We start from the raw sequence: 13,831 nt of genomic DNA on the forward strand, positions 1-13,831 counted from the left end.
CCCGGGGACAGAATCCAGAGGAGCAATATTGTGCTCTGCTACCAGAGATGAGTTTACACCCGAAAAATTGAGCCAAGTGAGGAAAGACATGTGCAGCAGACCCTCCCCTCTAAAATTATTCAGTGTTACTTTCTTAAATTTAAGATGAAACAGAAATGTTTTATGCCATGTTTGATTTGCATTATTCTATCATTTCTTGTACACAGTAGCTTTTTAAGAAGGAAATAAATATTAAACTAGCTTATAACAGTTGGTACATGACCTCCACAGTAGCGATAAAGTCAACAAGACAGCAAAAGTTTTCTTTTTAAAAGAAAAACTCTAGATACACAGTGTGGACATATCCACACATTGCTCCTGTGATTTTAAAGGTAATTTTCAACGCGTGAGCAAGGGAGGTGCTGTGGAGTCCCAGGGTGTGAGCAGAACCCACCTGACAGAAGCTTCATTTGGGGAGCAAAAATCTTGCACAACACAGAACGAGTTACTGCCTCCTGCTGCAAGCACTAGGACTTCACCTGGCAACAGCTCTCGTGAGATTAAGTATAGTCAAAAATACAAAATGTAAAGTGCAATGTGAAAAAGCACATGAGGAGCATCTGGGGAAAGCATGATTATGCATTTAAGGCAACTTCTTTACTTTGCAACTTTTATGCAATGAATACAACATGAAGCTTTAGACCCTAAATGTGTAGTTGCACAAAATATGATCCTTGTTTACTGCAAAGGTTTTCAAAGGGTAGTTATCGGTTAGAATTTCTGTTATGATTATTCTTATTATTTTGGTTTAAATATTATAAGTGTACTATAATGTGTATACAGGGAAACTGCTTGAAGATTAGTTTTCAGTTTAATACTTATTACTGCATGTAAATGAAAATTTAAATTAAAAATTTGTTTTGTCTAGTTTTGTCCGCTTTACCATAGAGTATGTTTCACACTTCAGCTGAAAAAAGCATACTGCTTTTATATAGCACCTGCTGTCGGGCCTTTTGAGATTAATTTGGCACAACTTTTGTAAATAACAGATTTATTATCAGATTTTCTTCACTGATCAGATGTTTTTTAACTCTAGGTCCCAACAATTCTCTTTGTGAGAATAAAAGAATCTTCTTTTCATAAAATAATTAAAAACACGGAGGACTTTTTTTCAACTAGTAAGAATATTAATTGGGTTCAGCATCAGTATGTGATAACATGTAAAATATCTTGTTTTGCATGTTAATGCTCCATAATTGCACAGAGCTTTTCAACTTCAAAGCTCTTTACATGAATTAAGTGGATGTCCCTGCAGGCCTTAGGCAAAATTTTCTTTGGCTTCAAAAAGAGATTTGCACCAGACAAAAAGCTTTGTGAAAAACACAGGACTGCGCTTTGTTCCTTTAATCTACCACCATCACACGTGAGATAAAATATTACTACCATTTTGCAGATTGAGCAGTGGAAATAGGGGGGAACTGAATGGGACTACTCCTGCTCACCTAAACATTCTATACTTCGCCTTGGCTGTGGCACATTGTACAACTGAGAAACAAAATGCAAGATAATTCAGTTTCCCAAAGCCAGGTCAACATACCTTTCAACTATTTCTTTACCTCCCCACCAAAGATCAAGCTTCCTGAAAGTCTGATGATTACCTCCTATTGCACTGCTCCGCATACAATGTCTTTGCTCAAGCAGTCAGGCGGAGAAAAATGCATTTACTAGAATTCAGTCAAATGCTGTTTTCTGGTACTCCAATTTGCTTCGTTAAATGACATTTTAAAAGGTACTTGCTAGAAACGGGAGGTTTCCCATAACCCAGGAGCAACAGCTATTCCCTTATGTTGTGATTCTGTGATCCTATGTCAGACAGAACAAAATCTATCACAAATCGCCACTCAGTATTTTAAAACTGAACTTTCTTTTCACTGTCTTTTAAACCACGCTACAGATATAAAACTGCAATAGATGCTTACAACCTATAAGGTAAAGCATGAGTATTTTTTCAGCATCCTTTGCCATAATGACATTTTTGGGTGAGTACAAGTAAGATCAACAAGCATTCCTCTTTGTACTTACCATGTGATTTTTATGCCACTTCACTGGACACTGGGAGTAATACATTGGGTCTTTTTATTGCTCAAGTAGAAAGTGCTCATTACCTATTTATGTTTATATATAGGAAAAAAAAACAAAGAGTTGTTTCAAGTGGCATACATCACACTGTTGTTGTGGTTGATTTCCTCAGGATGGTCTTCTGGGGTTTTGGTGCAGTTTGTGGAGGCACAGTTGCAGGTCTTGGAGGAGGAAAGCTATTACTGGGACTTATTCCTAACCCTCCATTTTCCAGAGGAAACGGAGGCAGTGGAGGTGGTGGAGGCGGCAGAGGAGGGCACTGGTGCGGCAGCTTTCCCACAACGCGGGCAGGCTCACTGTGCAAGTGCACCTCCCTGTTTTTAATGTTATACCGAACATCACAGTCGGGGCAATAGCCGTGGTACTGCACTTTTTCGCTAAATCGTACCCGTTCCCTTGCTCCCGGCTGAGGACACCGCTCTTTCTCAGCTCTGTGCATCAGAGGCTGCATCGCAACTTTCTCCAAGTTACTGTTCGGTGTACAGCATATATCTCCGTTGGGGATGCGGTTGAGCCCGACTGGCAAGCCCCCGTTTCGCAGCAGGGTACCATTAGTCTTGACAGGGTTGGCCGACGGAGGCAGCCTCGGAGGCTCGTCACACTTGACGGGCGTCAGTCGCGGTGGAGGCGGGGGCGGATTCGGCTTCCGCAGCACGGTGAGGATAGCGGAGGGGTGTGCGGGCGGCTTGATGAGGGGTGCACTGCCCCTCACCTTGACTTTCTCCAAGCTGGAAGCTGTTGTGCTGCTGGAGCTGCTGTTGAGCGTGTCCGTTTTGGAACTGTCTGTCATCTCATCCTCCAGCTGCAGGTCGGACGTCAGGGTGTCAATCTGGTCAACCACCTGCACAACAGCCAGAGTGAAAACAGTGAGAAAAACTTGCCCCAGTGAAAGCATGGAAAAACAGAAGCACTCTCCACTATCAGTTCTGTCATTCCCAGGACTGAAGCATCAATTCTTTTTAAACCATTATTTCTTTCTTCTTGCCAACATAATAGAAACCAACCAACCAACCAACCAACCAACCAACCAACCAACCAACCTACTACTAATAATGATAATAATAGTAATAGGGATGGCTAGTTTGCTAGCTCATCACCTCAATACAAAAAAAAATATAACTTGAAACACTCTGGAATGAAATTCTTTTTCTTTCCCTCTAGGGTTTAGTTGGTAATATCATTGTAAGTGAACTGTAATCCTTCAATATTACGCTTTGCCTTCCAGTGCAGGAGGAGACTGAATTATTTAACTTTAGCTTCTACATCACAGCTTCTGAATCCAAATCTTGTGCAGAGTACCTTTTAGCTCTGACCTTTCACACAGTCTAGATCTAAATATGCATCTCTGTACAGATGATATTATATACCTACAATCATAACTTTGGTGCACTCTTTCCTGAGAGTTTTTTAGCATAAATAAGGTACTGAGAAGCAACTGCCCTCTTGTGATAATGCAACTGCATTATCTCCCTTTATGAATATTTTCCTTAAGATCTGAGATCCTCCGAAGCAATCCTGAAATAGCATTTGCTGCAAGAAAAGAGGAGAAGTATCTTGGTTTCCAAAGTTACAGGAATTTATTAACTCATGCATTTTATTCCAAGATTTCCTCTACCTCCCATATTTCTGTTTGTAGTTTCTATAGCGTTAGATCTCTTCTAGTCTTCCAGGCTTCTTCTTCTACTCAATTTTTTCTAGGACAAGCAACTGATGGTGCCTTTACTAGGTAGTGAAAATTTGTCATATGACAATTAAAAGTCCTTCCTGAAAGCTGCATTTCACTCGGTGCCTAGCTCAACAACTGTAGTTATAATCTACAGGTAACTACAACACACACCACGGGACGTAAGTACACACTTAAAAACTGATCTTTAACCTTTACAGGATCCTTCACAGGATACACATAAAGTAATCAGTAGCTGAAATGTTATTAGCTAAGCTTGGTGTATGAATAAAAAGCTTATGCCGTTGCTTGCGGTCCTTATGTGAGATCTGTGACGTTCTGGAGGGAGAACTGGAGGGGGCACCCAAGTATATCTGAAATGAAACGAGATGCCTCCACTTGTGCCACTGAATCAATCCTTCTTATTCTTTTGAGACTTGTACTTCCTGCTTTCAATAATTCCTTCCTAATACTATTGATTTCAAAGTAAGCCTGTTGTTGAGAAATATAAGCCATATATGAACTGCAAAGAAAGTGAAAGTCATTACTGAAGGCAGTGACTCTTTATTCGGTCAAACCAGTAACTCACTTATGTGCCCAGTGGTAAACAGTAAATAATGAAAGTAAAACCGCTATAGAATGAAAGAGCACTTTAGCTTCCACAGCTCATACTGTAGCTAAGAGTCGTGTAATACAAAATTCATAAAAATTCATATGCAACAATTCAGTTCAGCGCCTGCCTTCTCCTAAAAACAGCAAACACGCAGATAACCAAGATTCAAAAAGACAGCTTTCAAACATTTTTGAAAAAAATTTACAATACCTTTTCTCTCAAAGACCAAAGCAACTACTCATTTACTCACTGTTCAAAGCCCAACACTATGTTGCATTTCACTTTCTCTTTTAGCATTTTCCAATGCTAAAATTGGAATAATGCTAAAATAAAGGATATTCCAATATAGTATAAATAATATTAAACCCTTAAAAGACAGACGTGAATTCCGCCAAATAATCGGGTTTTAAAATACTAGCCTAGAAGTCAAAAGGTATAGTTGAACTCTGGTAACTGTCAGATCCCAAACATCTCCTCCAACGTACAGCATATTACTACTCTTGGAAATTCCAGAGCAAAGGCAGATAAACCACATCTGTACTAAGACAATGCAAAATTCATAGCAAGAAGGACAGTTTACAGGAGAAAGAACTCACATTATCACCTTACTTTACATATGCAAACACGGGCAGAGAGAACTTCTCAAAATGAAACACTCAATCTAAAGGAACAAAGAAAAGACAGTTATGTTCCAGGCACTAAGCCTGAAATCCAAGCATCCCTCTGCAAGTTTAGTATGGATTTGTGCAAATATTAGGGTCTGCCTGTATATAGCTAAATATATTATTGAATGCTCTCCTGGAATCCAACACGTAATCTTCTAATAAACTGTAACAGCTACAGAATGTATTGATGCAACATAGACTAAAGAAACTTCTTGGCAAGCAAAGAAACAAAAAAAAGTTTCAGATAGCTGCAGACAGGAGAGAAAGGAAAGACATATCCTTAAGGATGCTCCACACAGGAGCACTGGATAGCTTGTGCATGTGACAGCATTGGTCTATATTACAGTTATTAGATAATGCTAAGTGATAACATTTGGTTGCTTTACATTGCTCAATAAAAGCTATATTAAAAAGCCAAGAACAAAAATAGGTTTCTTTTCCAGCTGCTTTATTCCAACAAAACCTAATTTTTCTTTTCCTCTCTTTTCTACCACGACAGCCCCCCTCAAAGGGTACCTATAATCATACAGGAACTTAGAAACCACCATTGCACATGTGAGGAAAAAGCCACGGACTACTGATGTGGTTATTGCACCATCAGTTATGGATAAATCTCATGGAGATTATCCAAATAATATATTAAATCCTCCTTACCTTAATAAAATTCACTCACAACTTCCACAGAAGAAAACAAAATAACGAAAATCCATTTTAATGTTACTTTAAGATATACACAAAATTCTAATAACTTAATGTATTTTTTTTCTGCAGAACCAGTCACAAATGATGGCTTCTTTGCTTTAGGCCTTGTATGCAACAAAGATCATCCCTGTTCCATAGTGAACAAAATAAATGTAGTCCATGCAATGTAATTCTAGAGAAACAAAACCTGGTGTTTATTATTTTGAGAGAGTCACATTAAAGATGATATTCCACTGGTGCTGTGAGGATATAGCTGTAATTATGCAGCGCACGTATGTCCTAAAATGGCAGACCCTGGTGATAAGAAAATTTGTGTCCATTCAAACAGTCCTTCTGACAGCGCAAACACTTTCTCAAGAGTAACAGGAGAGTCTGTTATGAACTGTCCTTGAATTTAAATGACGACGGAGTTTAACTCTTGCCCTCTGGGCAAATGTGTAGTACACATCGGAATTATTTTGTCACCTACGAATTTGTAAAACGTAAAACCAGCACAAAATGGCTCTGACAGAACAACGTAGTCTATCTGTGCAGATTCATTCCCCCCACCAGTTGTGATTCTGTTTACTGTTATTTTATTTTGCTTTTTTCGTCGCAGAAGGAAAAAATTCAAGTAAGATGAAAGAGTAACATAGAACCAGTGACTAACACAGTGAAACCGATGTAGTTAAAAAAAGAAATAAAAAATAAAAGTGGGTTGAAAAAAATAGCCTCCATTTCACAACACACTTCCTGTGGAAGTAAGAGAATATTTAGAAACAAAAAAGCTGCTCTGGTTGTGCAGAATCTGTCCGTTTTTCAGTTCTAGAATAAAACAGGACTTGATTCACATGTACAAGCATGGGGGAGACATTCTTTTATAGCCTGAGGAGCTCCTTAGCCATTAAACAGATTTGAGCTCTGCAGAGATGCCCACTTCTCCCCTGCCTGAGGCTTCAAGCTCTGTAGGATCCGGTGTGACACTCCTGAATGAATCAGGACATCAGCTCATTCCTACACCCTTTCTGGGTTGTTCATGGACAACAGTATTAGGTGTCCAGCAAGGACGGAGTTACATTTCTCTAGCCGACTCCAAAATATTAACCAAAGTCTGTTAACATATGTACAGAGCCAAAATATTTTATTCTGAAATCTAAATCATCCAACACGTCAAATCTCTGCTTATAGTTTCACTTTATCATTAGAAATACGCGTGGAGCTTTTGGATGCTTTTGTTTTGTTTTGTTTCGTTTTTTATTTTGACAACTGGGTATCTTTACCACACAATGAACAGAAAAATCAATTGCTTGCATAAAGCAAACTTAATGTAGATTTTACATTTATCCTTCACCTCCAGTTTACTGATTGCAAATTATTTTTCATTTTCTTGTCCTTTTAAATTTTTATGTAGACACTCAAGCCTTTCTTTCCAGTAATGCTCAAACTAGACAGAAGATCAACACCACCACCTGTAAAACATGTACATAAGAATTTATAATCATCACGTAGAACCAGCAATTAGTTGATGTGAATTAAATCTCATCACAACCTAAACTCAAAACAGCACCGGTACGTTTAAAAACCAACACTAGCTAACAGCAATTTACCAAATTAAAAAAAAAAAAAAGAAATCAACAAAAGTAGAATTAGAGTTATAATTCAAAATTATTTTGCTTTTTCTTGTTCTTTTGAATTTTTATATAGACACTCAACACTTCGAATAGATTTGGGAAAAAAAATGTTAATTATGAACATTCTAATTAGGAAACTGACAAGCGCTCAAATGCACCACTGCCCCGAAATCCCTTAACTCAGAGGGGCTGACTAACGCCTCTTGTAAACTGTGTCCTTGCTGAGTACCTAACTACAAGAACCGCTTCAAGGAGAAAATTCAGTGTTGTATGACTGTAGGATGATCACAGATCTTTGCTAAAGCAAATGCATACTACTGCTGTCAAGTTCTTGCCTGTCAATGCACTAACTTTCAATACTTTTATTTTTTAAACTTTTTTTTTTAAATCTCTATTTCAAAAGGTTTTCTCAAGATATCCAAACTAATAACCTGAATATTAAAAGAGTTTAGAAATATATGATTGAAAAGATGGTAGGAAGTAATCAGGGGTACTTCCGTCATACCAGCAAAATCCAAATCTTTACAGAATGCCATAGATGCTTGAGATGTTTTACAGACAAGCAAAAGAACACATTTCTCTCTGCTTCAAAAGCTTTCAGGTTTGGATTAGACACAGAAAACTAGAGCATGAGAATAAAAAGAAGCCAAAAGGAAAAGGACAGATCTGTGATTAAATCTGAAATTTGTGCTTAAGTTTGGTAGATAATTTTAATCTTAATTTTCTGCTAAATAAATGCTATGAGTAGTATCCACAAAAGAAGTACAGTGAAAACAACAACAAAGAAATGCTAGAGGTTCACCAAAGAGGACAAGTGGAAGGGAAAACTCCACACCCCAGAGAGGACAGAAATTAAATAAAGTACCTGTGCAGGAGATGACAAGCAGCCATTGGGAAGAAAAAAAGCAAAAATGAAGTAACCAAGGATTGCTTGATACTGACAGTTTGCCAGGTAGTAGTTACTAAGAGCAGGCAATGAGGCCAGATCACTAGATTTTAAGATGGGAGTGAAAAATAAAATAGTGGTTGCGCTCTGGATTGAGCAATACAGCATAGAAGTTGAAGAAGCCAAAATGAATCAGCGGATGAATGTTGTAAACATGATTCCTGAGAGCAAAAGAATACTGTAACGGAAGATAGGAAAGAAAAGGCAGCATGTAAAAGCACATCTCACAAGGAGCTGACAAAACATTTGAGTTAATGGCTAAAGTTGCCGGCGCATTTGTGAGAAAGACTGCATGCAGAAAGTTGTACATATAACTTTTAAATTTATGTGGTGATGTATGATCTACTGTAACATTACATGAGGTTTTTATCCCCGCTTTACTAAGATTAAACATGAATACAATTTGTGTGACATTTGTAAGACAGAACCCTAAGTAAAACGAGACTAAAGATTATTATTTGGAGACAGCTTTCCTCCCTGTTGTCTCTGGGAGCATTAGAGAAACTGTAAAGCTGTTAGAGAAAATGTAAAGCTCCTTGCGGTAAGCACAGGTAAGATTAAGTTACGTACTACTGAAAAAAATCTTACTGGTGTGATTTTAGACTCAGAAATTCTGTGCTGCAACCACCAGTGTATGGAGAATTAATTGGTACTACCAAAGTAAGGAGGTCAAATGGACATAAATACTACCCACCTCCAATTAAAAAAAAAAAATAATAATCAGAAAAACAAAGGAACACCTTGAAGTGCAATCCAGAGATATCCTAAAATTAACCCCACCTCTCAATGCCATCCAACTCATATTAAATTGCTTAAAAATATAAAGGTAGCATAAAGTATTGCTTTTCCACTGAGGTCAAACTGTAGTCCCTGTTTAAAGTATCTGAGAATCTCATCCAAGAAAATGTCTTGTGATTATCAAAAGCAGCCTATGCTGGCCGAGTATTTCCACTGTTTAAATTGTACATATAACTTTTGCCTGGTTTTTACCTCCTCTGCAAAGGAACTTCTGTGGGTGAATATCCTAACTCTTTTAGACCAATACTCGAAACTCCTATTTCTTACTGAATGCCAGGATCTCACTATAACAATCTAACTTGGCAAAAATAAGACTAAAGCACATGACACAGAAAGTAAGTTTCTTTTACTTCTTCATTGTATCTCTAAACTTCTCTGAAAAAAAGTTAACTACAATTAGTCACAAACACTTTTTGCAGTGCTTCTCTTTGTGTGATTACACAACACACGTCAACCAATGCGCATGTAATCTATTGGCATTTTTATTATCTCCTTACAACAAATGTTTCACCAGGTTTCTTTTTTCTCCTGTTTAAAGGCAGCAGTGGGAAAGAAGGCAGTAAGGTACTGATGTTCAATGAATATATAAAGCACTAGCTGCACTCAATCCACCAGAGACAATTGTTGTGCCTTTTTTTCAACTCTTGAATAAAGAAGCAAATTGCTTTTCAGAAGGAAAAGTAATATAGTTTTACAGATTCATATACTTTTAAGTTTGCAGAACTTCAAAATTATAATTTTTCCTAAGACGTTCATATGTTTTCCTAATATTTTCACTGATTCAAATGTTCTTCAAACTTTCATGTGGATTTATGAGTAAGATTGCTTTTTTTAAAATTACTTTCTTCTTCTGTACAGGCTAGTACCTCTCAAAAAAGCTGCATATGCAAAATGGAAATGGTACTTAGCTGTGATATTACTTCTGAGATGGAATAGTTATAATCCATATATTACTGTTCAGTACTACACCATGGCAGCATACAGCTATGAGATTCAATTTAGCAGTTTGCTGGAAGTTTTCTACAAAATGAATAATTACATACAGATATTGATTTTGATTTTAAATCAACTAAGATCAAGTCATGAGACTAGCAGAAGTTTTTCCTCTCTTACTTTGAACTAAAAAAATTGCTGGGAAAGGAACAAAAATAGGTGGTATCGTTTAATTACAGATAAGCACAATCAAAATGTCTTAATTTCATTATTTTTGAAGCAATTCCAGAAAACTGGATAAATTTTGCACTATACATCCAAAAATTAATGGCGTGACAAGCCAGAAGAAGAACCATCTATTTATCATAAAACAGCAACAGCTCCATCACACAGAGGCTACTCTTACCTTTAAGTAAGGAACTGGCAAATATGCTATGTCAGTAGTTCTAGTACCTTATGATTGAATCTGTAATCCTACAAGAAATTTTTCACTTGCTATAATTACTACAGGAATCTTTAAGACAGGCTGCCAAACTATTTACCTTCCTGTCATCTTAGCTCTTTATTTCCCGTAGAGTTGCTAGTTCTTTGTTGGCAGAAGTGAGCATTCGATATAACTAAGGACACAAGTTTTTTCCCTGACAGGTCTTTGCCTGTAAGTCCTGAACCACCAGAGAGCTAACAACAAATGAAAGGGAGGTCCTTATTAACAGTGAGAGAGTCAGTATTTCCCTCTACATTTTAAGCTGCATAACAGCAGAATTCACCCTGTTGTCAGGTGCTTACATTACAGCTTCAGTCATCCATGCTCATATCTTTTGCATTTGCCACAGCCAACTTCTCTACACTGCCTCCCCTGCCATCCCCAGTGAATATAGCTTCCAGGCTGAGGAGAAGTGGAACCAAATTTAAACTAGAAACATGTTTATAAAGTTGCATAAGCCAAAAAATTGCAAATAGAAACCAAAAGAAGAGCTGTACTAGGAGTGGTCTACTTAGCACAATATTGTGAAAAATTACAAAAAGCAGGTGCCCAGGCAAAAACACAAGAATAGAAAAGTCACACAAAAATATTTCTGCAGAATCTTATCCCAGTCTCAAACAATTTCTAACTCAAGGACTTCTTAATAGATTTTGCATTAAGTAGATCTTGACATATTTATCTGCCATGAACATGCCTATTTCTGCTTGAACTCGTATAAGCTTTTAGCATACGTAATATCCTGCAGTTACCCACTTTCATTATACGGATATACCACCTACTCCTCTTTCTGCTTGAGAAAAAACACAGAAGCTTTTATAGAAAAATGCTTCATGGACTTGCATAATACTTAAGCTGTAGCTATTTTGTAAAACCACAGCTATACAAGCCCTCTCAGGCTTGGAGTTTGTTTTCTGTTTTGCATCAAATACATGATAAATCTCTGTAGAACAAAGAGTAATAACCTTACACAAGGAAACAAAGACTCAAATCACTAGCTACGTCCCGCAGTCCTTTTGCCACCACTAATAAGTTATAATAAAAGTTTTACAGTGAATCCAGCAGCGTCTTTGTATCTGAAGGTGTCTGTTTATGCTAAGACACTGTCGCACAACACTATGGATGAATACGATATTTGAGTTAATACACGCTTCCAGGTGGATTCAAATTCAGCTTGCAGGACAGGACTCTTACGGCAGCACATCAGAGAGCTGTCACCCACCCTGCAGCACCAGCGAAGGGCAAGGTTAGTGTGAGACCTGCCAGCGTTAAGGTATCTAAAAGACCAACACCATCCTAAGAAAACTTAGACACATCCCAACTCGATAAATAAAAGAAAAACACCCACATGCAGTTCTTGCCACCAGAAAGTTTTTGCTAAAGAATATGCCAGTAGCTTCAGCAAACTAGTATTACCCTTTGGAGTACATTGTACAGCTGTTGATCCAACCTTGGTCTCTATACATAAATGAATTCAGAAATACATTATTTTCAACTACAGGCTTTACTAAACTGTACTCTGACATTTAGAAGTAGACTGAATACCAAGTTAGATCGGATGTAAATGTATAAATAGAAATTTAAGAATATGCTGGACTCTCGGGAATGCAACAAGTCCATGAAAGCTCAGTATCATCATCCTGACTTAGCATTTCAGGGAGAGGAAACTGGGAAGCCCATATACAAAATCTTAAAGGAAAAAGGCTTCTTTTCCATGAAGGAATAATAATAATAAAAATAAATAGAAAAGGCAGTAAGCTGTTCTATGTGTTCCCCTTTAAGAACTTAACGTAGCTATTGTAATTTCTCTGTCTACCCTTTTGGATGAAGTTTGCTAGGGAAGCTGCTTGGAAGATCAAGACACACGAAGGCAAGTATGTGGCAGGTATTCATAGCATGAAGAATAGTATAATTATAGTTCCTGTCACACACAAAAGAACCCTTATAAAATTATGATAAACAAACAGAAACCCTGAGAAAATAAAGCAAAAAAAACCCCAACCAAACAACCAAACAAAAATCCCTTTCTAGAAAAGCAAGTTCAAAGAATATTTGTAGCAAAAAAATTGCTGTTCTAAACTATTAACTGAAATAAGTCAGTATTCCTTATGAATGGTAACAGAATTTCACACTTGCAGTGAAATATTCACATTATCTCCTATTTGGCAATATAGGAAAGTAATTAATTTCGCAAATGTAAACGGGATTAAATCTGTTTTTATGTCACATATACAGACACAGAGAGATGACGCTTGTATTAACTCTGGTAAGGGAGTGCAGTGATTTCACACGTAACTATTACCCAGGCTGAAAGCCAAGCTGCAACTCAGACTAAACACTAAAAAAGAACTTCCACTCTGAGTTATCAGCCATGCTTTTCCTTTGCGCCCCTCTCTTGCCCATAATGACGCAGTCACCAAAACTGTGTAAGCACAGCAAATCAATCCACATACTTGAAATAACACGCAGGATGCGTAACTCTATGGGCAGCAGTTTTAACTGAGAGCTGTTCAAGAACAGATTCCAAGAGCAGCAAGTGAATCTGGCACAGCTTGTTCTGAACATCAAGAAGATGTACAACTAGAAAAAAGGGGGTTTAAGTACTGGAGAAACGAACAAGGACTACATAACAAAATATAAAGAAAGTTTAATTTCATATGACTCACAAAGAAAACTGAAACTTGACGGGAAGTCAGCAATTTTCCCCATTTTCCCTTTATTGTTATACTGATGTCAGTTACGCCTTTTTTTTTCTTTAAACTCTTTGAGTTTAGGTTTGACAGTGTAGATATAGCCTGTGTGACTATTTAAGCTCATGAAAGTAATAGAACAATTTTAATTTTCTTTCTGGGCACACTGAAATCTATTTTTTATCCTACCTCTGAAAATAGATAATGAAAGACTGTAACATAGGAGAGTGTACAACTATACAGCTACTTTATTATTTGGGTTTTTCTCCTAAATTTGCAGAATTATAAACTACATTATTTGGAAACACGAAGATTGCAGACCTCTATTTATATGCCACTAAGATAAGAAAAGACAAAACATTGAAAAGGATGAAGCTTGACACGGTACATATGCACTCGATAACTATTTCTGCATACATAACTTTTTAATTCATTGGCACAAATCAGACAAATTGCTAATCAGCATTCAATGCTTAAATGCACACGTACATGCAAGTAAAAAGGCTTCCCTGTAAAAAACTTAAAGAGAACGTGGAACCCTTGTGTACACGTTTCAGTAATGCTCTCTCTCAGTGGACCTCTTTTGCCTAATATAAAAAGGCCAGAAAATAC

General features: G+C 37.3%; 1 protein-coding gene across 1 annotated transcript in view; it reads right to left on the reverse strand.

Moving 5' to 3' along the window:
• Positions 1-2,067: 2,067 nt before the first annotated feature.
• Positions 2,068-13,831, reverse strand: part of PRR16 (proline rich 16) — a 109,200-nt gene continuing 97,436 nt past the window's right edge. The window contains 1 exon segment of the mRNA XM_074570692.1: positions 2,068-2,959. Within this exon segment, the coding sequence (XP_074426793.1) occupies positions 2,201-2,959 (759 nt within the window). The 3' untranslated portion in view covers positions 2,068-2,200.

This window comes from Larus michahellis, chromosome Z (assembly GCF_964199755.1).
Source record: "Larus michahellis chromosome Z, bLarMic1.1, whole genome shotgun sequence".
Lineage (NCBI taxonomy): Eukaryota > Metazoa > Chordata > Aves > Charadriiformes > Laridae > Larus > Larus michahellis.